This window comes from Salminus brasiliensis, chromosome 14 (assembly GCF_030463535.1).
Source record: "Salminus brasiliensis chromosome 14, fSalBra1.hap2, whole genome shotgun sequence".
Taxonomy (NCBI): domain Eukaryota; kingdom Metazoa; phylum Chordata; class Actinopteri; order Characiformes; family Bryconidae; genus Salminus; species Salminus brasiliensis.
In genome coordinates this window covers 30,753,520-30,776,888 of record NC_132891.1, presented here as the reverse complement: position 1 = coordinate 30,776,888, position 23,369 = coordinate 30,753,520, and the positions used below count along the sequence as shown (strand labels likewise).

At 44.0% G+C, this 23,369-nt stretch overlaps 1 protein-coding gene across 3 annotated transcripts in view; it reads left to right on the top strand.

Moving 5' to 3' along the window:
* The window catches only part of nckap5l (NCK-associated protein 5-like), a 32,278-nt gene extending 13,168 nt beyond the window's left edge, over nucleotides 1-19,110 (top strand). For 2 of the 3 annotated variants that reach the window (XM_072656401.1, XM_072656402.1), the window contains exons 2-12: nucleotides 10,027-10,158; nucleotides 10,276-10,344; nucleotides 10,436-10,474; nucleotides 10,592-10,711; nucleotides 11,066-11,152; nucleotides 11,337-14,506; nucleotides 14,656-14,791; nucleotides 14,887-14,965; nucleotides 15,424-15,717; nucleotides 16,057-16,205; nucleotides 17,407-19,110. In XM_072656401.1, the coding sequence (XP_072512502.1) occupies nucleotides 10,033-10,158; nucleotides 10,276-10,344; nucleotides 10,436-10,474; nucleotides 10,592-10,711; nucleotides 11,066-11,152; nucleotides 11,337-14,506; nucleotides 14,656-14,791; nucleotides 14,887-14,965; nucleotides 15,424-15,717; nucleotides 16,057-16,205; nucleotides 17,407-17,658 (4,521 nt within the window). In that variant the 5' untranslated portion in view covers nucleotides 10,027-10,032 and the 3' untranslated portion in view covers nucleotides 17,659-19,110. The remainder of the gene's footprint in view (nucleotides 1-10,026; nucleotides 10,159-10,275; nucleotides 10,345-10,435; nucleotides 10,475-10,591; nucleotides 10,712-11,065; nucleotides 11,153-11,336; nucleotides 14,507-14,655; nucleotides 14,792-14,886; nucleotides 14,966-15,423; nucleotides 15,718-16,056; nucleotides 16,206-17,406) is intronic. The other variant, XM_072656403.1, reaches the window with a different exon arrangement.
* Nucleotides 19,111-23,369: the final 4,259 nt, after the last annotated feature.

Here is a 23,369-nt window from a genome sequence, read left to right as displayed (position 1 = left end):
TTTTTTTTTTTCATCATATCGCCCACCCCAATGGTAGTGGAGCGTTCATTGTTTGGGGGGGGGGGTGACCTGACTCAGCACAAACGCCATTTACAGCCCAGGTGGGAGCTAATTAATGGGTTAATTCACACCCCACCGTCAGCTAGTTCCTACTTTCTTTCCCCACGTCTCCAGCAGTCCTTGAAAGAGCGAGGTGCTTACTTTGTCTCATCCGCTGCGCCTTTTGGTTATTCCAAGGCCTTTCTGCGAAGTGAAGGATTAAAGTGAAGTTGCCCTTCTGAGAACGAGAGGAGTTGTACCACAGCGTGAAGGACAGTCTGGCTTTATGAGGCTGCTCATGGCTGGTGTGGCTGGCCATGCACACTTTCTGCTTTCAGCTGCAGACTCACTCGCTTAAGCACTCGCGAGGCGAGCAGAACGGAGGGGAAGCAAGTGCTTCGTGTTTTAGGCCTCGCTGATGGGACGTCACGGATGCATTAGCGCTGCGTAAAGTGGGTAATGTGATCTTGAAAGGACGTACAAACCCAGAAATGGAAATTTTTATTAAACTGTGAGAGCCCTGCATTATTGAAGGTTAAATCTAATGCAATATTAAAAGAGAAGAGCCTGCCTCGTGCTATAGAGAATGTTTTATCCCCGGAATAGTTTCCATCAGAAGGAAAAAATAATGTCCCCCGTGGGACCGATGCCATGTCTTTTATGTTTGTTTGCTTTTCTCCTGAGATGGAAAAGAGCAGATGACACCTTTCTGCTAATCCCTTTCATTGTCTGCGGAAAAGGGGACCATCGAGTCTCTCTTCCGAGGCAATTCATCATTTTATCAGCTCATAAATCACACGGAAAAAGATCAATAATCGGGGGGTTCTGGGGGTGTCGCAGGGGCTGTGTGCCCATTGTGCAGGGTGTGAATAATCAGAGGCTGTCTCCACGGACGGGGATTGGCTGCTCCTTAATAACTCCTGGAGTGTGGGGGATGGAGGCTGGGCAGGCAGTGTGGTTGAGGGATCCCAGAGAGAGCCCCACTTCTGTTTGATTGCTGTCTCTCTATTGGCTTTATTCCACCCCTCCCACTACCACCAATTTTCCTTTTTATCTCCTCTTCACTCAGAATCATTATGTGCATTAATTAAGATCTTCCTTTCCGGACTGTACGCTGTGCGCCGCTGACAAAAGAAAGCACTATTTCAGCACTTAAAAGCAAACCCATCTGGATCAGTGGTTCACAACAGCCCCGAATTGTGTAGAATTTAGGAACGTAAAGGTTGACTTGATTGGGTTTTTCTTTAGGAAAGTCATTATTGCATGAATTCTCATTTTCAGTAGTGTATATATATAGGTTTTAGGCACCTGCTCACATTATTTTAAATCATGTCTCTCAACAATAACAGAGTTTTACTGTAGAAGCTCCAGATCCCATCAGAACAGATGCAGGTAAACATAAATCCAGTAAAAATGAACAATAGTTTCTAATTCTGAAGAAATTAGTGGAGATCTTGTGAGCTAGTCTGAAGAGCAAAGCTTGGTTCCAGGTTTCTCCTGGACGCCCCCAGCCAGCTCATGTTCAGTGTGTTCAATTCCATCAGCAGCAGCTCCAGCAGACCTCTGAAGGTGTCCTGTGGTATCTGGCACCAAGACGTCAAGAGCAGCAGATCCTTTAAGTCCTGTAAGTTGTTAGGTTGGGCCTCCACGGGTCGCATCAATGAACCTTACACTGGTTCACTTATTGTCCTTACTTATGGTCGGTACTGACCACTGCACACCGGGAACACCCCACAAGACCTGCCTGATGCTTTTGAGATGTCATCTAGCTACAACGGTTTGGCCCTTTTTGTTCTCAAAGTGTCTTAGATTAGAGTGTCTTATTTTTCCTGCCTTTAACACCTTCATCACCTTCAAAAACTGACTGTTCACTTGCTACCGAATATGCAGATCAGAACCCTTGACGGGTAGATGCTCTATGCAGAAGATAATCAATGTTTTTCACAAATTTATCATGAATGGGCCAATAGAAGTGCTCCAAAATGACTTAGAATAAATATACTTTTCTACATTGACTTCCAATGAAAGTGAAGGTTTTTTCCTAGTCCTGTAGAGTTAAGTAATTGATGGCAAAAAGTTCATACTTTTTTAAATATTAAAATCAATATCCATTTCATCTTCAGAACCCAAACCCATGCTTTAGAATCACCACTTCTGGGTCGATCCTTTTCGACACCCCTAGCAGATGCCAACAGGGGGAAAGCAGTTCTGATTCTCTTTGAGGATCACAGTAGCAGGCAGCAATTTGCAAAGACAGGCTTGTAGGCTTCTCTTTTGTGCAGCACTTGTTTGAGATTCGAACCAAGGATCCTTTCCCCTATCTCTGCTATTTTGGTGATGCGCGGAAAGCTAACAATGATGGAACAGAGACTGTGTTGTTGCCATTATTATCGTGGCTGGGATGCCTGAATGTAGCACAGTGTCCAGATGGACCTTGAAATTAGCTGCCTGTGGCCCTTTTGACTGGAAAGGGGGGTTTAAAGAAAATCAGCATTCTGTGCCACAGTAATCCTCAAACCCCACCATCCTCCTCCCTTGCTGCTCCGTCAGGAACCGACACATTCTGTCTGTCAGTTCCCCTCAATCACGTCTCCAAGTTTGCCAACATTCGGAGAGTGCCGGCCCGCTTTCTCCACGTTGTCATACGAGAGCAGTCGTTCCCGTTTGATGTGTCCAGAAACAGAATGGGGAATAGCCCGCGGCGTCTGACTGTAGCGCTTTGCAAAGCTTTGTGCGAGTGTCGTATTGTAGACAGAAGCTCTGATTTCCAGCCTTAGTCACATTCAGGAGACTTTCCTCTGGCCATCATACCAACATGGTGACTCAGAAGCATAGAGAAATCAGGACAACAAAGTCCCAAACCGTGCCTCCGTCTTCCAGCTTCGAACACCCAACAGTAGTCTCTCTGCAGCAAAGGTTCAATAAATGTACTGCCTTACAGATAAATGAGCTTGGGGGCCCTATTAAGTGTATGCCACAGTGTTTTATGGCTATGTTTACTGCTCAGCATATCGCAGGGATTATGGGGCTAGCAGTGGGGTAGTCTTGCCAAGAATCCTGTTAGCAGTGGAGGCTATAGCCCGCCTTTGTTTTCTCTAGCCGTCTCGTCTCCCTGGTTGTTCAGGTTCTAGCTCGGTGTGAGCTAATCAGGCCAAGCTGAAAAGTATGTCCGCCCAATGAATCACCAGTCGTGGCTTTTCACACCAAAGGTGGTGTGTGCAGACGGTTCAGATTAGACCTATTTGGAAGGTGAGCATGGAGTTCAGGGCCAGATGCAAACTGATGCTAATCTCATTTGGTCATGACAAGAGAAGATTAGCCCTAACAACCCACCCTCCCCTTCATTGGCTGCTGAGGAACGAAGACTTAGTGACTTAGCTCTGTCACATGTGATCGTAGGTGAAAGCAGTGTCCATCAAGACATCTGTTGTTGACAGAGATGCGGTTGCCCAGAATAGCCCAGTATGCAATGTGGAGTGTCTCAGCAAATGGTTAGTCAGTGAGACATTCATGACTGACTGCATTGTCTCGAAAAAAGCAGCAGGCGCTGTAGTAGTTGCTGATGATGATTATTATTGTCTGTCTGAGGTTAGAAATACAGCTGATAATTACGGCAGACAACTCAATGCCCCATTCGAACTGATGTGCTTAGTTTATATCGCAAGATGCTCAGGATAATGCTGCCTTCCTCCTGTGAGCCATTGCGTTGCCCAACATCATCCATCTGCAGAGCCGGAGAGCCAGTTCTAGACCGGCAGTTCCGAGGCGTGCCGTAAGTTTAGAGAAGCTAGATAACTGGGATGTTGGATTTTCCGAGTTCCAAGTAGAACATTTTAACAGGAACGCCTCCACAAGTTGGATTTTCTACTCTGAAAGTCGTGCTAGTCGTCCTAGATGGCCATGCCATACATCAGCAGTAATAAAAGCAGTAGTGTTCTAATGGAGTTATATAATAACTAATAACTGAAAGTTTGGGAGAAGGACCACGCCCAAACTCCTCCCCTCCATTTCTACACACTATAAAACCGTTCCTCTCCCTTCTCGTTCTCGTGATGAAAACGTGCACCCACCACTGCCCCTGCTCCTCCTGATGATCCAATCATACTCAACCTCTACCTGGCAAGAGGGGTCTGGCTTTGGGTCCCATCCGAAGCCAGACCCCCCCAGAACTCCAGCCCAAATTTCTCAGGTTCTTCTCCTTGCCTCAGCTAGTGTGGTCCGCATTCGCAAACTGTTTATTAGTACATCTGTCTATTTGTGTTTCATTAAATCAGTCATACACACAGTACTGTCCAACCTCTATTTGTAGACGTGACCAAACAGCATTTCCATAAATTCATGCATTTGGACAATGCTAATAATGCAAATCTGGGACATAAAAAGTTGTTTAGATTTGGTTTGAAACACTGGAAAACAACTGTCAAACCTGGTAAACTATGATGGGATGGTTTCATGACTGTTTTTGGAAATAAAGCACAAAATAGTGTTTGAATTAGTGCACAATAATCGGAACGGTCCACTTGCAAAATGAAGTGTAAAATGAAAGGCTAGATGGAACAGCATTTTAAAGGCTTTGAATACTTGTGAATCTTTCTTAATGAGTCACCAAACAAAAACAAACCCCAAACACACTATTAATTTTTTTCATAATTTACAATATTTCACAACAATATTTACATTTTATTAATCATAATCCTAAATGTGCTATGTACTAAAGTTCAAACTGCTTCCAATTGGGAAACTCATTAATAGTGTATTGCAGTGATTGCGCAAATTAGCGCAAATCAGCTGTCGATTTATTAGATGTTTTCTGTCAGATTCTCGCAGGCCTTGCATGTTTGTGGCACAAAGTCTACCAAGCTATGCTGCATTTTTGGGATGACTTGTCAAACCATGCCTCCATGGTATGCTAACCTCTTATAACAACTGCATATTTAGCACTAATTTAAAGTACTCCCACACTGGAGCATCATCTTGGGCATCTTTGCTCATTTAGCTTGAGTGGTCATGACTTGCAGAATCATGCCGCTCACATTTGCAGAATCGATACATATTGATAGCACTATTTTTAGCGCTGCTTGTGTATATATTTTTCATATTTTAAATGATAGAAGTTGCCATCAGCTACAGCAAGGTTGTTAATGAAAGTTATAATTATTGTTATCATGCCGTAAATGGTGCATTTCTAGGAATCCGGTCATGTTGGGCACCTAATCTGCATGTCTGGCGTGTTAATAGATAGGCTAAATGGCTTTCTCTCTAGCATTGTATGTCTCTGGAACTGACAAAGTGGATTTAGCTGGATGTCAATTCGTAGTCTTATAGCAACATTCAGAAAGGTTAAAAACGAACCAGTTTGGGTCATTAGCGTATCCCAGAACTTTATTAATTATAATTTAAGCTTCTTCACTTCTCGTCGTTGATACCCATAAAGAATCTACAGACATGAACAAAAAACACATGATAAACAATTGCGTATATATGGGGAGAAGAGTGGTGGTAAGTAACCCATCTATATTTTATTAAGGTTTACTTACCAATTCCAATTCTGCTCTAATCAGCTTTCACATTTTATGGTTTGAAAACTGACCTGTTGGCTAGGCTGTTATTATAGTTACTATCGCAACAGCTGGGCTAACCCAAACCGTCCCAAAAACCTGCTCAGCGCTGTGGAAATAATGCAACAAGCTCAACCCTGCATTCGGGTAGGATAAACAACCCAGCAGCTGGGCTATTGCTAACGCTCATTTTGAACCTTTAAACCATTACCAAGGGGGAATACCTAGTTGTCCAGGGGAATTCCTAAATTTTTTCACCGCCTGCACGCTGTATGTGCAATCTGCTCTTGTACTGCCACTATTATCTCGAACACTTCAATTTTGAGTTCTTAGCCGTTGCCTCAGTAGATTTGGCTTACTCATCCATTAATTTTTCATTGCTCGCCAGTGATTCAGAGATGAAAAGGAAAGATGAGCAAGCCTGATGGCGGCTCTGCATGTGGCGTCTCCAGCGGTCTCCTGAGGGGCAGACTCGGCTTCCTGTGCAGTCTGAACAAACCCAGGGAGACCCACCAGGGTAAAAGACGGACCAAAGGCATCCAGCATGAGCTGCCCCTTTTGTACCATAAACCCTGATGTTTGCAACTGAACAGTCTAAAATATATTCATGATTTTGCAGTTAACAGGATCAGGAGCGTTTACAGCTGTTGGCTTCATTAGCTGTTCTAATTTGACTCGTTTGAAGCCGTTATAAATAATTTGCTCGGAGGTGGTCGTTTAGTTGTTCTGAGAACATGAGCAGCGGCAGCTTTTTGAATTGCAAATGTTCTTCTTTCCTTCTTTTCCTCAGTAAGAGCTTCTTGATCAGCTCCACATTCCTTCAGACTCACAGCGTTGTCTTCTCACAGTGGAAGGTCGGATGGGCCGAAACTCCTGTAGAGTTCTACAGATCTAAAATGAGCATGGGTTTCCTTCTCTTTTTCAAAGATGGAAGCTGTAAGTGCTGTTTATCTGATGGGGCAGTTTTGATGGTCTACCAGGTCATACGAGGTCCACCTTGCTTTTACCTTCTGCAAGTGGATTATAGTGTGTGTGATCTTTTCAGAAATATCCTCTGAAGCATGAACAACTTGTACTTGACTATTTTGACTGGAAACTTAATGTATAATTGTCCAAATCGTCCAAATGTTTGTGGACACCCTTTCTAATGAATGCATTCAGCTCCTTTAAGTTGCACCCATTGCTGACACACACACACACAGCTTGTCTGGTGCCTGTATAGAATAGGTCTCTCTGGGGCAGATAAATACGAACCTGTTGGCACCATGCCTAATGCCAGGCGTGGGCTAGAGGGGTACCAAGGCCTCCCCAGCAGTGAGCTGTGGAGCAGTGGAAGAACTGTTCTCTGGTTGGTGCTCCATCCAATACTTTTGGATGGGATGAGTTGTGGAGTTGAGAGAACGAGGTGGGGTGGTGCTCTTCATCCAACATCCGGACCTTACTAACTCTGGCTCACTAACTCTCACTCTTGTTGCTGAATGCAATCAAATCCTCACAGCAATGCTCCAAGATGTAGTACAAAGCCTTCTTCCCAACAAAAGCAGGATAACATTTTAATATCCTCGATTTCAGAAAAGAAACAGCAGTGATTAAGCGGGTGTCCCAATACTTTTGTCCTTATAGAAGGCTTTAAGGCTTGAAGTTTTAAAGCAGGCTGTTTTTGTCTGAAAGGAACACGAAAACTGACCTGGAATGCTGGCAGGTTTACCCCCGCTAGTAATATCCAGTGCACAATGGTGGTCATATGAAATTGGCATTTAATCTATAAGAAGCGGATTATGCTTAGTTTGCCTTGGGGCCCCAGTGTCTTATTCCCAATAAGCTATTATTCTGGATTCATTACCTAGTGTGTCTCAATGGCTTTCCAGCTCTGTATGAGAGAGGCATTTTTGGCCCCTATTCAACAACAGATACAAAACAGCCACAACCCCTTTGGGTCTGCCAGTACAGAAAAAAAAATCCCATAGCTCTCAGGTCTGGGTGTTTTTTCAGCTTGGTGCTATATATAGTTCATGGACATGTGTAATGTTTGCACAGCTTTTTAAATGGATGACTACTGGCACGGTGCTGTTCCAACTGGTTTGATAAACCCCACTGTATCAGCACTTGAGGGGGGTTTTGTGAGGAAAAGTTCTGGAGCAAAACGTCTGGCTGAAAGCACTCTGTTGGTCTACGAAATGCACAATATTATTTGCTTGTACAGCACTGTGGCTTTGGTATTTCCTTTGGTCTAGCCCCTTTGAAAAAAAAAAAGAATTCACAATTAATAATCAATGTATCCACTGTTGATAATGGGGTTGGTTGTATCCACTTTTTTCATACTGTTGTTGCTACTGTCTCAAAATGTTCTCGAACTCATAAAGTTAGCAGGATTACAATCTGCTCACCACAGAACAAATTGAAGTCTGTCTGACGGCCCATTTATAAACGTTTAGACAAGCGATTGCTTGTTAAAAGGTCAGAAGGCTGAATTCCATGTCCAAGTCCATGGTTTTGGAGCTGTCGCCACTCGCTTGCTAGCCTTTGCTTAACTACCTTGGCTACAACTCCACCTAGTATCGAACAGCCCAGTGCAGCTGCTGATGACTAACTGCTGAGCTACCGACAAAAACAATTGGACAACTAGGATAAACTCTTATATCTGAGAGCACAAAGTCGAGTGAATGGTGTTTTCAACTGTTTTCAGGCACATTTTGTAGACTGGCTTTTCTCTACTCTGTCTTCCTGTCAAGCTCATTGTCATTTCAGTGCGTGACCTCCCCACCCCACCATGTAGCTGTCTTAAAGGCACATAGAAGACTAAAAACGAATTTGTCTGTGTACTGGATAGACACCGAACAGAAATGTAATTAGATCATTTTGAAATACCGTCCTCATATACAGTATTACCGGTATACCGCCCAAGCCTAGTTCATAATGAATCAGGCCAAATAATAGGACTTCTCTTTAGGACTTGAAGAGAAATGACTTCTGCCTTTAACCCATGCAAGCAGTGCACACACACATATACACAGGTGAGCAAACATGCCCAGTTGGCCTGAGATGTAAAGAAGTTTAAGGGCCTTGCTCAGGGGCCCGATATTGGCAGTTTGGTGAACCTGGGTATTAAACCCAATATTCCAGTGCTAACCACAGAATCCCCATTAGAGATGTATGCAACCAGTGGTCTTAATATCTACAACACAATTGTAAAGCCATTTGTCACCATCTGTAAACCTATAGTCCAGATAGATTGCCTTTAATTGTGTAAATGGATTTACTCAGTTCATCCTTACAGCTGTACTGTAAATTTAAACGTCACATCTGCCTTTTTGTCTCCCGAAACTATGAGGCTGAAAGAGCGAATTGACCTTCCTGGCACTGGAGCGCACCAGACAGCCCTGCTCTGTGGCGTGTCCTCCACAGCAAAAGTGGGGCAGTGTTCTCTGACCCACTGCACTCCGTCAAAGCTCTGTGACCCCTAGTGGGCTTTTTGTATTCATCTGTTTTCATAAGAAGAGTATTGGTTCGAACCAGTTCACTGCCATCACAGCCAGGCATAAGACATAATGTAGCACACACACACACACACACACACATACACATCATTAAAGCATCAATTATGAATGAGTGCCACGAACATGCCAATCGATTTTTAGATTTAGTTTTGTAACAGGATAGAGCCTGTGTGCTGGCATTGTCCTGAGTGCAAAGTGAAGGTCAAGGTTATGGTAATGCAATAACAGGAATGGGTGGACTCTGGTGTATAGGGCACCAGAAGGTCAAGAGGAGTCTGAATGGATCCGATTCTTTGTTACGAATGGCGACGTTGCATTGCACGCTGGTTCCACTAGGTAGTGATCGGATTCACTCTGCCTGAGAACAAGAGGCCTGAAGTAATGCGGACATGTTGTAACAAATACCGCTGACAAGTGGGCCTCTTGTTGTAGGAGCTTATATAGGCCATGTGAAACGGGCTCCTGTGCTCTGGTCACTAATGCAGGTTAAGCTGGAGTCATAGGGCTGTGACATGGCCACGATCCACTGGTGTGATTAGAACGCTTAGTTCTGTCTAATCCCCTCTATTAATATGGGGCTGTAGCCAAAGCCTAGGCCATTAGTCCTATCCCACCACTGCACTCCTTACTGTCCCAGGCATAGGCATAACGCACACTGGGACTGGACCAGTCCACTGCCTTTCTGCCAGGTCTGCCAGCAATAGTAAGGAGATGTTTGGATTGCCATGAGAATATTAGCTTAGTTGTGCTGTTTTCTACACTCTGGTTTTAACGAAAGGTCCTATATTGATTTGATTCGGACTTTGGAAACTAGTCTTGAATCCAAATTATTCTCATATTTTCATACGCCATGCTTCTTTCATTGTTCTTAACAATGAGCTATGCTATATCGAGTCCCCTGTATGACACGTCTTATATATTTCTCCCTGCAGGTGAGCATGATGTCGGAGGAGGTCGAGCACAGAGCGCTTGAGGAGGACCTGGAGTCCGAGGAGGGCGACTTGGAATCGTACCTGGAGGAGGAAAGCAGCAGTGAGCTCCTGGAACGTGTCAGGGAGCTACAAGTGAGTCACACTTCTCCACAACCCTACCTCACAGCTCCAGCGTGAAACATTCTACACGCTGGTATCGTCTCAGCATCAGTGTGGTGAATAACGAGCATCCTCTTGTTTTCGGACCAGGCTGAGAACTCTGCCCTTTCCCTAGCCAACGAGAGCCAGAGAGAAGCTTACGAGAGATGCTTGGATGAGGTGAGTTCTGACATTTGTTTGATATCCCTCTTTCAACAGCATTCCTGAAGTCCCAGAAGCTGAAAATCTTTCTACATTCTTCTTTTGATAGGTCGCCAACCATGTTGTCCAGGCCCTACTCAACCAGAAGGTAAAGCCCACTGTGTACATTTGCTTTAGTGTTAGTTGTCCAGATGCAGGTTCTTGTCAGTGAAGTGCTTTGCTGTCATCTTTGGCAGTAATGCTTCAGTGTGTGTTCTTGTTGCAGGATCTTCGGGAGGAGTGCATCAAGCTGAAAATGCGTGTGTTTGATTTGGAGAGGCAGAACAGAACGCTATGTGAACTCCTCCAGGAGAAACTGCACAATCAGTCATGTGTACATCAGCAGGTAAATTAAATCATTTTTTTGAAAACAACTGTGTGTAATAGATCAATCCCAGTCCAGACATAATTGTGTTTTGTTGTAAGCATTCCTCAAAGACTGTATTTGTACAAGTCGTACTATTTTCTTGCTGGTTGCATTTGTTTTGCACAACAAATTAAAGACAATTTGCGCTTTCCTGTTTACTTGGGTGGTGGGTGAGTTTTTTCCCTTCTGAGGTAGAACGGAAAAGATAAGAGAATCAGATATGTGTTTCATAGATAAAAAAATATGCTGCTGATTTACTGAATGCTAGGTCACGTATGAGGAGAACATAATGCAGCGCGGAACCTCTAACCCCTCTGTTTACCTTGAATTCAGACTGGGTCCTGCTTGGAACACATTGCTGAGCTACAGCACAGTGACGCAAGCAAACTTCTTGAGACCCAGAGGAATGCACAAGCCAAGGTAAAAACAATGCTCTGAGAATATCTGCAGTGCTTGACCTTTAGGTGTATGCATGTAGAGCAACAGACAACATACTAAAATGCATTTGTAGTGGAGTCAGAATGTAATTACATTGTAAATAAATATGTGGTGCTGTGTATTTATGTATTTATGTCTAATATATAGCGTTTGATTTACTCGATAGGGAAATGGAGAGTGTGCACAAAACTGTTTTCCTGAGACCCAAAGCTCCACCACCTCGATGGACGCCTTATCTCCGTTTTTGAAAAAGAAAGCACACATTCTGGAGGTCCTTCGCAAGCTCGAGGAAACTGATCCTCTGCGCTACCATCGTTCCTCTGGCATATCTTCCCTCTGTGAATACAGCCAGGCGCTGGTCTCCAAGGACAGCGTATTAGCCTGCCGAGACAACTCGCCCAGGTGTAACGTGACGAAAACGCACTGTCCGCATTCCTGTCCAGACGTTTGCACGCATCAGCATTTGAATGGAGGAGAGCACAATAGTGTAAAGTGTGGAAGCTGTAACACGTGCCTGATGCTCTCCAACAAGGACTCGATCAGTCTAGCCAACAGTAGCCACAATTGCTGCACTTCAAACGCCATTACTCTCGACAACCTCAACTTGGCTCCACCCGAATTCCACAAGAACCAAGACTTGCAGAGCCTTGTGAAGCCTGCCGCAGGTACTAGTGAACTCCTAGCCAACAGAAAATCTGCAGATGCGTCTGTTCCTCCAGCGGAACAAGGTCTTGACCCGTCCAGTGAACTTGCGCCAACAGAAGCTCCAGACTCCTACCTTAACTTGGCAGTGGCGGAAAGAGACCATAGCAGAGTTCCTGATTATACACCAGCCAATTCCCTTGCACTGACGGAGAGAGAGACGAGAGACAAAAATAGAATGTCCGACGTTCTGGTGGACTCCCAGTTATCGAAAAGGTCAAGTAGCAGTGTCTGTGATGAACAGATTAGTGATGAGAGTACAAATAATGCGAGTCTGCTGGAAAAGGACTACAAGCACTTAAACACTGTTGCAGCACAGAAGCTTGAGAAGGTCACAGGAGGTGAAGAGGTCTTGCAGAAGGAAGACACCGATGCCCACAGAGTTCTGCCCACCACCCCAAAGCTGCCTGCTCTCAGTTTGAAGGATAACTTGCAGGACAAGTACTGTGAGTTGGAAAGCGGTGAACCTGTCCATAAAGGGTTGCTGTTTTCTCCCAATGAAAACCATACTGCCTCAAGAGTGCTGGATGACATATGTGCACCTGTGAAAGAAGAAAGCACCCCCCAAGAGCTTCAGGCTGAACGATCCAAACTTGTGAGTCCAAACCAAGTGTCATGCCTGAGAGAAGTCAAAGCCTCTCCTTCAAAGCTGCTCAAGTTCCTGAAGATTCCAACCCTTGGCGAGCGTGCACCAGCAGCCAGTGCCCCCCGTCTCAGCCCTCAGCTAACACGCAGCTCAAAGATCCCTTGTCGTAGCAACAACTATGAGGTACACCATTCACCTGTTGCTGTCCGCAAGGCAACTACAACAGAAAGACAAAAACAGCCTCCTTGTCCCAAATCAGAGCCCTACCCTTCCACGCATTCTGCACCGACCTCTCCACCCCAGCCTGACGATCCCCCTCCAGTGGTGCCAAAGGAACTTAACTGTGGCATCCCTAAATCCAGTCGAAGTGGCAAGCCTACACAAATCGCTCCTCCTCAAAAGAACACTCAGAAAATACCACACTATGAAAATGTCTCTGATCTTTCCCACACAAGTGCTTCGGACATTTCCCAGGTTCTTGGAGAGGTGAGCACGGCACTCCGTTACGTCAGCTCCAATACTGAAAGAGTCAAAGGAAAGCTTGGAAACTTTGGTGCGGAGAGGCCCACGAGTCTCAAGTCACAAAAAGACGCTTCTCTTGGCTCTGATTCCTCAGACCAAGAAGAGAGCTCCGACAGCCCTGTGTGGCACAAGCATGGCAACCATCGCAGTTTGCCCAGTCAGTCATCTTCCCAGAAGTCACAGTCGAGTGGCATTAGCATGAGGTCCAGAAGCCAAGAGAAAAATGAGGTGGCAAAAGAACCCTCACAAACTGCAGGATCACCTGTCAAACGAAATGATCCGCCACCCATTCCCAAGAAGACGGGCTTGGGTAGACAGTCGGGTGAATCCAGCCATTCCTTTAAAGAAAGGCTGGCTGCGCTTGGCAAGCTGAGGAACCCAGAGGAACCATCAGCTTATTCCCAGCCAACTGAGAAAAGGGAAGTGCAATCCACTGCGAGTGTGCTTCCGCGAACCAGTGACAAAAGCAAAACTGCTGATAGGAACTCGGATTGTAAAACCGGAGAACATAGACTGTCAAAAAATGCAGATTCTGGCGACGAAAAGTCCTTTGTCTCAGGCCATATGGATGACGCCATTGCAAAACAACAACAAGGTCAGTTTCAGCTTGCTGACCAAGGAATTAGATCTCTCCCTGCAGGCTCTGTAATCTCTAAACTGGAAAGCGAGTCCTCTAGATTGTCCCCTGCAAAGCCAGAAAGCCCCAAGTCCAAAATGCCTCCACCATCTGCCAATTTAGAGACTGCTCAAGCTTTGCGTAGCTATGTTAAAAGTGCAACACCACACAGTCTTTCATATGGTGGGAAAAATGTATCCAGCACCCACAGTAGCAGCCCCAACAAGATTCCTCTGAAATCCCCAACTAAAACTGTGCCGCCATCTTTGAACAGAGAAAGCAAGCCCACTCAAGAGATTCCAAGGTACTTGTCCAAATCTGAGGACAGGAGCCAACTCCGTAGCGGTAAGAAGAAGAACTCCTTTGGGGAGAGCCTTCCTCCTCCCCCACCAAGACCAGTGGAGTCCGCTGAAGAAAAGAGGCACTCTGCACCCAGCCCTCAGTCCTCCATCGAGCAGAAAGTCATGAAGGGCATTGAGGAAAATATGCTGAAGCTTCAAGAACAGGACAAAGGTCAAGTAGCCGAAGTCAAACAGAAGGCTTCCAACGGTATCGCCAGTTGGTTTGGCTTGCGGAAGAGCAAGCTTCCGGCCCTCAGTCGGAAACCTGAGCCGTCAAAAGGCAAGGATGATAAGAGGGAGTGGAAATTGAATATATCCTCGGTTGGGAAGGATTCCAAAGCGGCTAAAAAACCAGAAAGCGAGAGTTTAAACATATCCATGCTGATGGAGAAAGCAGAGGGGCTGCACAAAGCCCTTGAAGAGGAACGGGCGTATGTGAATGGGGTTGCCTTGGACCGACAAGGAAAGGGACATTCCTGTGAGGTGGTGATGGACCAGGCCCAAGGACAGCTGTCTGTTATGTACAGGGGAATGCCATCAGATAACTTCATGCAGCAGCTGCTCAACCGGTAAGTGTGATTTATCACTATTTTCCCATTACATCTCTCTCACTGACTCATGCATTCACACACCTGCACACTGCTAAGTGATTAGTCATATTGAAGGAACCTTCAAACCCTGTTGACCAATAATGTTTTTTTTTCTGTTGCCCCAAAAGGGTGGATGGAAAGGATGCTGGAGGTGTCAGCGTGGCTCATCGACGCCTCTCATTCGACTGTAAATCCAGACCTGTCTTTAGCCACCACAGCACTGCTGTTGTTAGTCAGACCAGAAGTAGTGAGGACATGGAAAGGGTAAAGTTATATGTACTTTGTGTTCATCCCCTCTTTTAGAGTCTACCTCAAAGGCTACTGTTAAATAATACGCTGATGTGTGTGATGTATCATAGGGCTCTGCTTTAATGAGCAAAGTGGATGGCGTATCGGATGAGAACCTGGCTGATTCCATTCACCATGAGCGTTTTGCAGGTAGGGCTTGCGACTAATGCCATGATTAGAATCACACCCTTCAAGATGTGAGTCCACACATCAACATGATGGATCAGGTTAGCACATTGCCTTACAAACATGCCTGGACCAGTTTGTGCAGTCTGTGTTGAGTAAGCTTTCCACCTGCAAGCATTTATTGCTGCAGTTCTGACAGTGGATCTCGCCCTCTCAGCAGTGACTTTGCACTTTACATATGCCTAGGCTGCTGACTATTTGGCTTACGGAATATGCTGAAGAAGGACTTGTATAGAAAATGTTATTAGCGTATCTCATGTAGGTGCATATTTAGATCCTATTTAATTTATTATTTAAACTCATTTTTACATCATATTTTTTTTATTTTTAATGTTAAACATACATCAAGCAGTCACCAGTATCATCATCTGTGATCACCCATCATCTAATGTGCTGCATTTTTGTATTCGGCCCTGTAACAGGCTCTGGAATCTCTACACACACGCTGGACAGTGGTATCGGCACGTTTCCTCTTCCCGACTATAGCGCAAATGCTGGGTGCAAAAGTATTCCCAAAGGGAAGGCCCAAGGGGATAACGATCCTTCCCTACCCCAGGGAAGACATGGCTCAGGGATGAAAATTCCCCATAAGGCTTGGACTCTGGAGAGAGAGCTGTCCTCTTTGGAGGAAGACTACATCATGGGTCAGGAGGTGGATAGCGCCACACTGGAAGGCAAGATTGCACCTAATCAAGTTGCCGACATGAGGCATGAAGGTACGGCTCCAGACTTGTGTCGTTCCTTTATTTGTGGCTTTTCTTTTACCCTGCTTGGGGAATTTGGAGTGGACCTGATGGACCATCAGTGCCCTGCTGACCAGTAATCAGCTTATTAATGACTTCATGCTGGTGCTGGAGTGCCAAACCTGTTATTAACACAACTCTGCCTTAACCTTGAAACTATTTATATTTCTGTGAATAGCACTTCAGATTTAAGTTGACAATAACTTGATAGATTTGTATCAAAGAGATTCAGCATAAGAGTTTATTACTTATTTCTGGTCTTCTCCACGTCTCTATTTAACTGTGTGGTACTTTTTTTTAAAATGCTTTTAGGCTCTGACGTCTGTGGAGCACCGATGAGGTCTGGGCCCACAAAGAACTGGACTTTTCCCAACCTGAAAGGATCTACAGAGTCATCAGATGTTTATCTTGGAGTAGGTGAGGGCTTAGAACCAGTAACCCAGAAGAGCTCATTTAGGAGGGTGAGTCTGTTTTCTCACACTCGGCCCAGGACCAAGTTAAACAAGCCATTCTCAGCAGTATCGTTTGCGGGCTTGAATTGAAGCTTTAAAAACCTTACAAGGTTTGTAGAGATGGTTCAATAAGTTTTTTTTCTGATTCTGATCCTGATATAAACACTTCTACTCTTTTCAACCCAGTATCGGTATCTGTTGATACTGGTATACCATCTCTGAAGGTCTGCCAAATTCAAGTTTAAGGTTATAGTTCAGACAGTCAAGACAGGCCGGTTTTGTACTGGAGCTATGTAGCTAAAAAGCATAGTATTAGCCAGAGCACTCCGACCTCCGACTCCGAACGCGAACAAACACAGATGTTGGGTTGGTGTGCCACAGCTGTTTTCGTTTTGGACGAAGATAACTTACTTATTGCCGAAAACCTCAAAGTAGACTTTAATTGCTCCCCTGAGGAGATAATAAGAGTCCTATTATTGGAGTTTGCCATCTTATATGAGGTGATGCTATCCTTTTTAAAAAGCTGGTGGTGCTGCTTCGGTGCAAACTGTGAGAAGATAAACCCAGGTTTGTCTTCATTTTCTAGTTTTTCTTTAGTGATTTTTAAAATCCACTGGAGGAGCTCTAATACAGTCTCAGAGATGCTAAATACAGTGTACAGCAGCAGACAAACACTCTTTTTCCTGTAGACGTGAGCTGACATCTACACACAGATATGAATCTGGACGGGTCTAAGCTTATCAGACGATCGGGAATAAACTTGCAGAGGAGCCCCTGTGAAACAGAGAATTACCCCAGGACACCATGTTAATTCAATTCTGTCGGAATAGGGCTTAAAATATACCCCATCATTCCCCATTTTTCTAATAAGTCATAATTTAGTCGGCTGTCTCTTAACTTAAGAGTTATAAGGACCAATTAGCATCATTCAAACTGCATGACTAAATAATCAAACTCAGACTTATGTGGTTTCTCCCACCATTTGAGACATTGTTCTATATAGGAATGGACAAAAATCTGGATCAGATTGATTTCAGAAGGTCTTCTACTGTTCTTAGCAATGCAACCTACTTGTCGCCACTTTATGCTAGCACTTTGTGCATGTTGGAGAGTTGGTTAGTTATGCTGTAAAAACTTACAAATATTCTGCTTCTTTGATGACATATTTATGCTAATTAAAATTTAAATGTAATTTATGCCTCTTTTCCAGCGCACCAGGACTAGCGATGCCGCCATCAGCCGTGAAGGTGAGCCCAGAAACCTCTCCCAAGCGGCTCATGCTCGCAGAGGCAAACCCCACGCTCCCATCAACCCGGACGCAGTAAGGGATCCTGGTCTGGAGCTGGTGAGAGAGAGGCCTGATGATGCTCTCTCGCCCGGCCACCCCCAGGTCCTCGAAACCCCTGAGTCCCTCAGCGACTCCCTCTATGACAGCTTGTCCTCTTGTGGCAGTCAAGGCTGAGAAAAAACTGGTAATTGAGGACAAGGGGGCTGTTGACTAACTATCAGGTACCAACCTTTTCTATACCCTGATGCTAGTGATGCAGGACATTTGTAGTTTTTTTTTTTTTTACATTAAAAACTTACTCACAGGACATTCCCGTTTTGGCACCAAAATATTCCCAATCAGTATCGTTCCTGCAGACAAATTTCACCTTTCTATCTGAGAATTCCTGTCGGACAGAACCTAAGTGAGTGGACGTGTTAGCGGTGGACACCTGTGACTCAACATATTTCTACACGCTCTAAACATTGTCATCAACAACATTGTTATTCCCTCATTCCTTCTCAGTTTCAAGTAGTAGCTAAGTAGACATCAGCCATCATTCCGTCACTGAAGCAACTTTGCTGATTGAAAACCTATCCGAGTCTTCCAGGTTATTGTTTTTGTTTTTCTCTCCGAATGTTCTTGTGTTGTCTCTACATGTACATCTGTGCACATCTTTTGTTAACATAGTTGTGTAAAGTTATTGCAAAGTGAAGTGTTTATGTATGTGGTTTCATAATTTAATATGCATATTTTATGTAAAACGTTAAAGAGAGAAAGAAAGAAAGAAAAAAAACAAAACGTGCATTTGTACACAATTTGCATCGGACGTTGACTCCCATCGATTCCATCATATGTTACGTGGCAAAAGCGTGTAGCAATAATGAAAGTACTATCCATGCGAGATAGAGCTACAGTGTTTTACAGTGAATTTTACTATTTATTTATTTTTTTTCTTTTTGCAGACATGTGGTAAGACAAGACCACATCTTAATGGTTACTTTCTTTGTTCCTTGTCAATCTATTTACTGTGCCTGGCTATGTATGTATGTATGTATGTATGTGTGTCACTATGAAGTTTTCTTTTAGCATTGTTTTTAGGGGGCTGTCTCACATAGCATGATTTCTCAGTTAATTTAATTGATCCAAAAGTGAAAAATGTCTGAGAAGGTGAGTTTTCCATCATAATTACAGGAATTGTCTGGTGAAAAAACAAACGTACACCAGTTTTCCACTTAAGCCACATTTGGCTAGTATGGCCCACACCCTGGAAGGCTGTCATGTGAAGCTTACAAAGGTTGAATGTGTGGCCATGTGAGAATAAGGTAGGCATGGGCTTTGAGGGCTTCCCAGATGGGCCCCATCTACATCCCACCTTATTCTCACATAGGTCCCATCTAGGCCCCTTAAGGAGTGTACAACCCAAATGGGCATGTTCAACATCTCCTGGTCCCATCACTGACCCTGGTGGCCATTCATTTGTGGGGTCAGCGTGGAACCTGTGGAACTTTCTGTTGCCCAGTTGGGCTACCAGAACTGGCCCTACATGGCCATGTTATCTGGAAGTAGACTTGAGGCAGAGGAGTTGAGGGCAGCTTCATGGTAGGAGTGTGGGAAGTCAGTCAAGGTGGTGTTTGTTAGCGATAGCATCCGTTGCATCTGGAAGAAGTGAAAAAATTTTCCCACCAACCGTTCCTTTAGGTCGTCTCTTAGAGTCGTCGATAACTGAGAAACCTAGCTTTGAGAAATGCCTCCTACGTCCATATAGTAAAAGTTCTGTTCTAGTGAAGCTTCTCTGTGACCACTGACCTCATTCTATATTGCAAATGGTTGTTCCTTCCCACTTTAAAGCACCACCATAAACACAGTTCCCACGTTTTCCAAGACGTCACCCTTTGTAGACACTGCACAGTTTTGGATCCCGCCCAGTAAGGAGTTTTGTAAACATTGTGGTGACCACACTTTTGTACTCTTCCAGTACAAACGAAAGCCACCTCTGACATTGTGACATGGGTCTTATTGACTGTCCTGTGGTGGACGAGGCAAAAAAAAGACATTTCTTATTGCTGGCATTTTCAGTCAGGAATCTGATGAGTGCTTTGTACAATTAGCGCAGAACTGTTTTTTGGATCTCTGCTTGTAAACTGTGACCACATCACTTTATCTTCAGATGTAAAGGGTTCTAAAGTGGGACGCTTAACTGTACAGAATTTCTTGAGGTTCGGGCTCAGTGGAGATTTTTCTCACACGTATTTTTCCATTCCCTTGTTTGTTTGTTTTAACCAGGCCCTTGTAAAAAAAGAACAAGCAAACGAAAAAGAACTTTTTTATGTGAAAAAGACTGTTAACCTCGTAGATGTCTTTAACATCACATTGTAAAGCATGCCACCAAGCGTTCTCTCTTCATCACAATGACTTCATTCAATGCTCTGAGATGTCTGTGGTCTTGTGTATCAGTTCTCCTATGTTGCCTGTAGAACTTGCACCGTTTATGTTCATGGTTTATTTTGTTGCAATTGTCAGGAATATTTTATATTAGTTTGCTATGTTTACAAAAGAATTTATGATGAAGCTGTTAATATATCTGTAAACTGTTTTTTTTATATTAAGGTGCTATCCAGATGTTTTTCACTCATCTTTACAAAAGCCATAAATGTTTTTTTTTCCATAATCATCTTTCTAAGCAGTTGCCATCGCTCATGCAACTAAATAAAATCTTTTTATGAATGGGTTCTTTTGGCTTCAAAATAAAACATCAGTCAGAATCCGTCACAAATGTAGTGTAAAATCTTAACATCAGTAACCACATAGTAACAGAAGTGCTAACAGTAAGGACAGGATTTGGATGGCAAATTACCCAATCCTCATTCATGTAAACTTGCACTGTGTCCTTCGACACGTGACGCCGAAACCTGTTCGAAAAGGGGTGGTGGCTGCCTTCACATGTTTCGGAGGACACTGTGCTTGTACTCCCTTAAAAATAAAGGTTTGCTTGAGCAAAGAACCATGTTTACAACAGAGATGTTTTCACTGGATGTAAAGGTCTTTCTCACTCATACATCTCTATTATAGACATGGTTCTTTAAGGAACCAGTAGTGGTTATTCTATAGCATTGCTCAAAGAGTGTAGCAATGGGTGACTATGGCCCCCTTGCCTTTTGGACCCTTCAGTCAAATGGCGTCCTTCGCCCACTATGATTGTTTTGCTGTGCTACAACTGACTGGTGTGCTCGCTCATTTAAACATGCAGCAAACCCTGGTCACATGGCATCTGTGACGTCCCGGGCCGAGTTCATTCCAAAGGGGAAGGACAAGAAATCGAGGGTACAGAGGGTACAGTGAGAGCTACAGAGAAATCGACACTCCACATTGGAGCAGTTCACCGCTATAATGAACACCTTCTGTCACCTGACACAGTCCATGCCATGATGTCTCACTAATGTCATCTGCATTAGATGCTTTAATGCAGTGAACACTGAATTATTAGCAAATTAACGGCAGGCCTTAAATCAGCCATTACTTATTTGTGCTGTAAATATATCATATGGGAATTGGGAATTGTTTTTCTGAAATGCTGCTAGGGTTGCCACCTGTCTGGTTTTCAGGATACCTATCCGGGGGTCCGGTTTTGAATGTCAAGGTGGGGAAACAAACTGTTCAGAGGGTTGAAGACAATTTGATTGAAAACACACTTTGCCACCAGACCAGGAGAACCTCATCGCATCATCTGAGTGAAGCTATGGTGGTGAACCACAGTGAAGAACAGCTTCGCCACAACATGACAGACAACATAATAAATATAGTATTAACTCATCAAAATCGCCATAATCTCATTTGAAAAAATAAAAAAAACAGATAATGAACTTTGCTTACCTTATTAATACAGTGCCAGGGTCCCCTTGTTTTTGCAAATACTGGAGCTAATGCTAGTTTCTCTCTTTACTCCAGTGACTATTTAATGTTTTTAATAGTTGCACTGAGCTGGAATACGACACTGACAGGTGAGAAACAGTAGAAAGGGGATTTAGGGGCTTTTCTGCTGTGTTTTTATTAAACTGGTATTTTTCCATGTCTTTATGCAAACACCTCAACAGCTGGTAGTATGACACACAAAGCTTCCAATCATGTGTCAGAGGGTGCGCATTGGCGTCACGTTCATGCTGGACCACACCCCCTTTAGTTGCAAAGCATTCTGCAGCACAGCTGTTTATTAGGGACAACTGCCAACATTTCATGTGGAATCATGTGGGAATAAAGACAAATATCTCAAATTAAAGACAGCTGAACTCCAGCAATCCAAATCCCACCCATTTAGAGGACAAAGCCTTAATATCTGAGAGCACAGAGTCGAGTGAATGGTCTTACGAGTGTTTTCCACTGTTTTCAGGCTCATTTAGTAAACTGCTTCATCCAGGTTTGTTGGCTTTCTCTTACTTGAACTTAGCATGTCGCTAAACTTGCAGCCACAGTGGGCTTGTTTTCCCCCACCTGTTTTCGGAGCGTGACTTCAGACCACTCCGGGAGCTCCCAAATGTGTCGGTGCTGGGATTCTAGTCGTTTCTGCAAACTTCAGTAAACACATTAGTTTCTCGGCTCTTGAGCTTTCAGGATTCTGTAAAAGCAGGGCTCTGACATCCTGCTGAATCAGTATACACTGTTTATATATGCTACAGAACAAAAATGTAATGTTTTAAAGAGAATGGGGTGCGAGTTTTATTATTTTTATTATTTATTTATTTATTTAGTTAGTTAGTTAGTCTGTAAGTGTGTTTGGGGCTAGGGTTGGGGTTAGGGTTAGAGGTGTGCGGATCTGGCCTAATAATATGTTAAACCTCTAGAAACTCTTAATTACACCACATGTTTACTAACACTAGGCAGTGTATAGCAGTGTATGCACAGTGGAACAGGCACACTAACAGTACTGTTATTAGAAGGTCTCTGTGTGATGAGTTGCCAAAAACATAGCTAATCCCCATCCACAGCTAATTAATGCAACACTCCTAGCAGATATTTGGCAACCGTTAAAACCCTGTTGAAAATACGAGTGCGCTGCAGAGGGAACACGACACCCGCTGTTCCCCTTCAGCATGTTGAGCTTGCATCAGTAGCAAGGCCTGCTTCTCAGCTAGAGCTTGCTCTGGATGATCTATTCAGCATACAGCCATAAATCAACAATTACATAAGCACTGATCAGCCATAACATTAGCACCACCGACAGGTGACGTGAAAACCATTGATTATCTTCATCCACAGTGGCGTCTATCTGTCAAGGGATCTACATATTGGGCAGCAAGTGAACAGTCAGCTCTTGAAGGTGTTGAAGGTGATGAAGGTGTGAAAGGCAGGAAAAATGGGCAAGCGTAAAGATCTGAGCCACTCTGTGATGGCTAGACAACTAGAGGATCTCCAAAACACCAAGCAGGTCTTGTGGGGTGTTCCCAGTATGCAGGGGTCAGTATCTACCAAAAGGACAACCAGTGAACTGGCATCAGGGTCATGGGCACCTAAGGCTCATTGACGTGATCCATGGAGGCCCCACCTCACAGGCCTTCAAGGATCTGCTGCTCTTAATGTCTTGGAACCAGAACCCACAGGACATCACAAGGTCTTGTGGAGGCCATGCCTCGAATGGTCTGTTGTGGCGACACAAGGGGGACCTACTTAATATTGGGCAGGTGGTGCTAATGTTATGACCAATCAGTGTGCAGCTTTTATATAATCTTTCTTTTTTTAATTATATATTGCTGTTAATTTATATATTATGTAAGAATTATTTATGATAATTCATGATTAAATTATCACACTGATGTTGCAGGTTTTCATAACTCAAGTATGCATCCCATGATACACTGGGCTTTAAAGGGTTAACTGGGTTGTCATACATCCAGACAACACGGTCCCGTTCT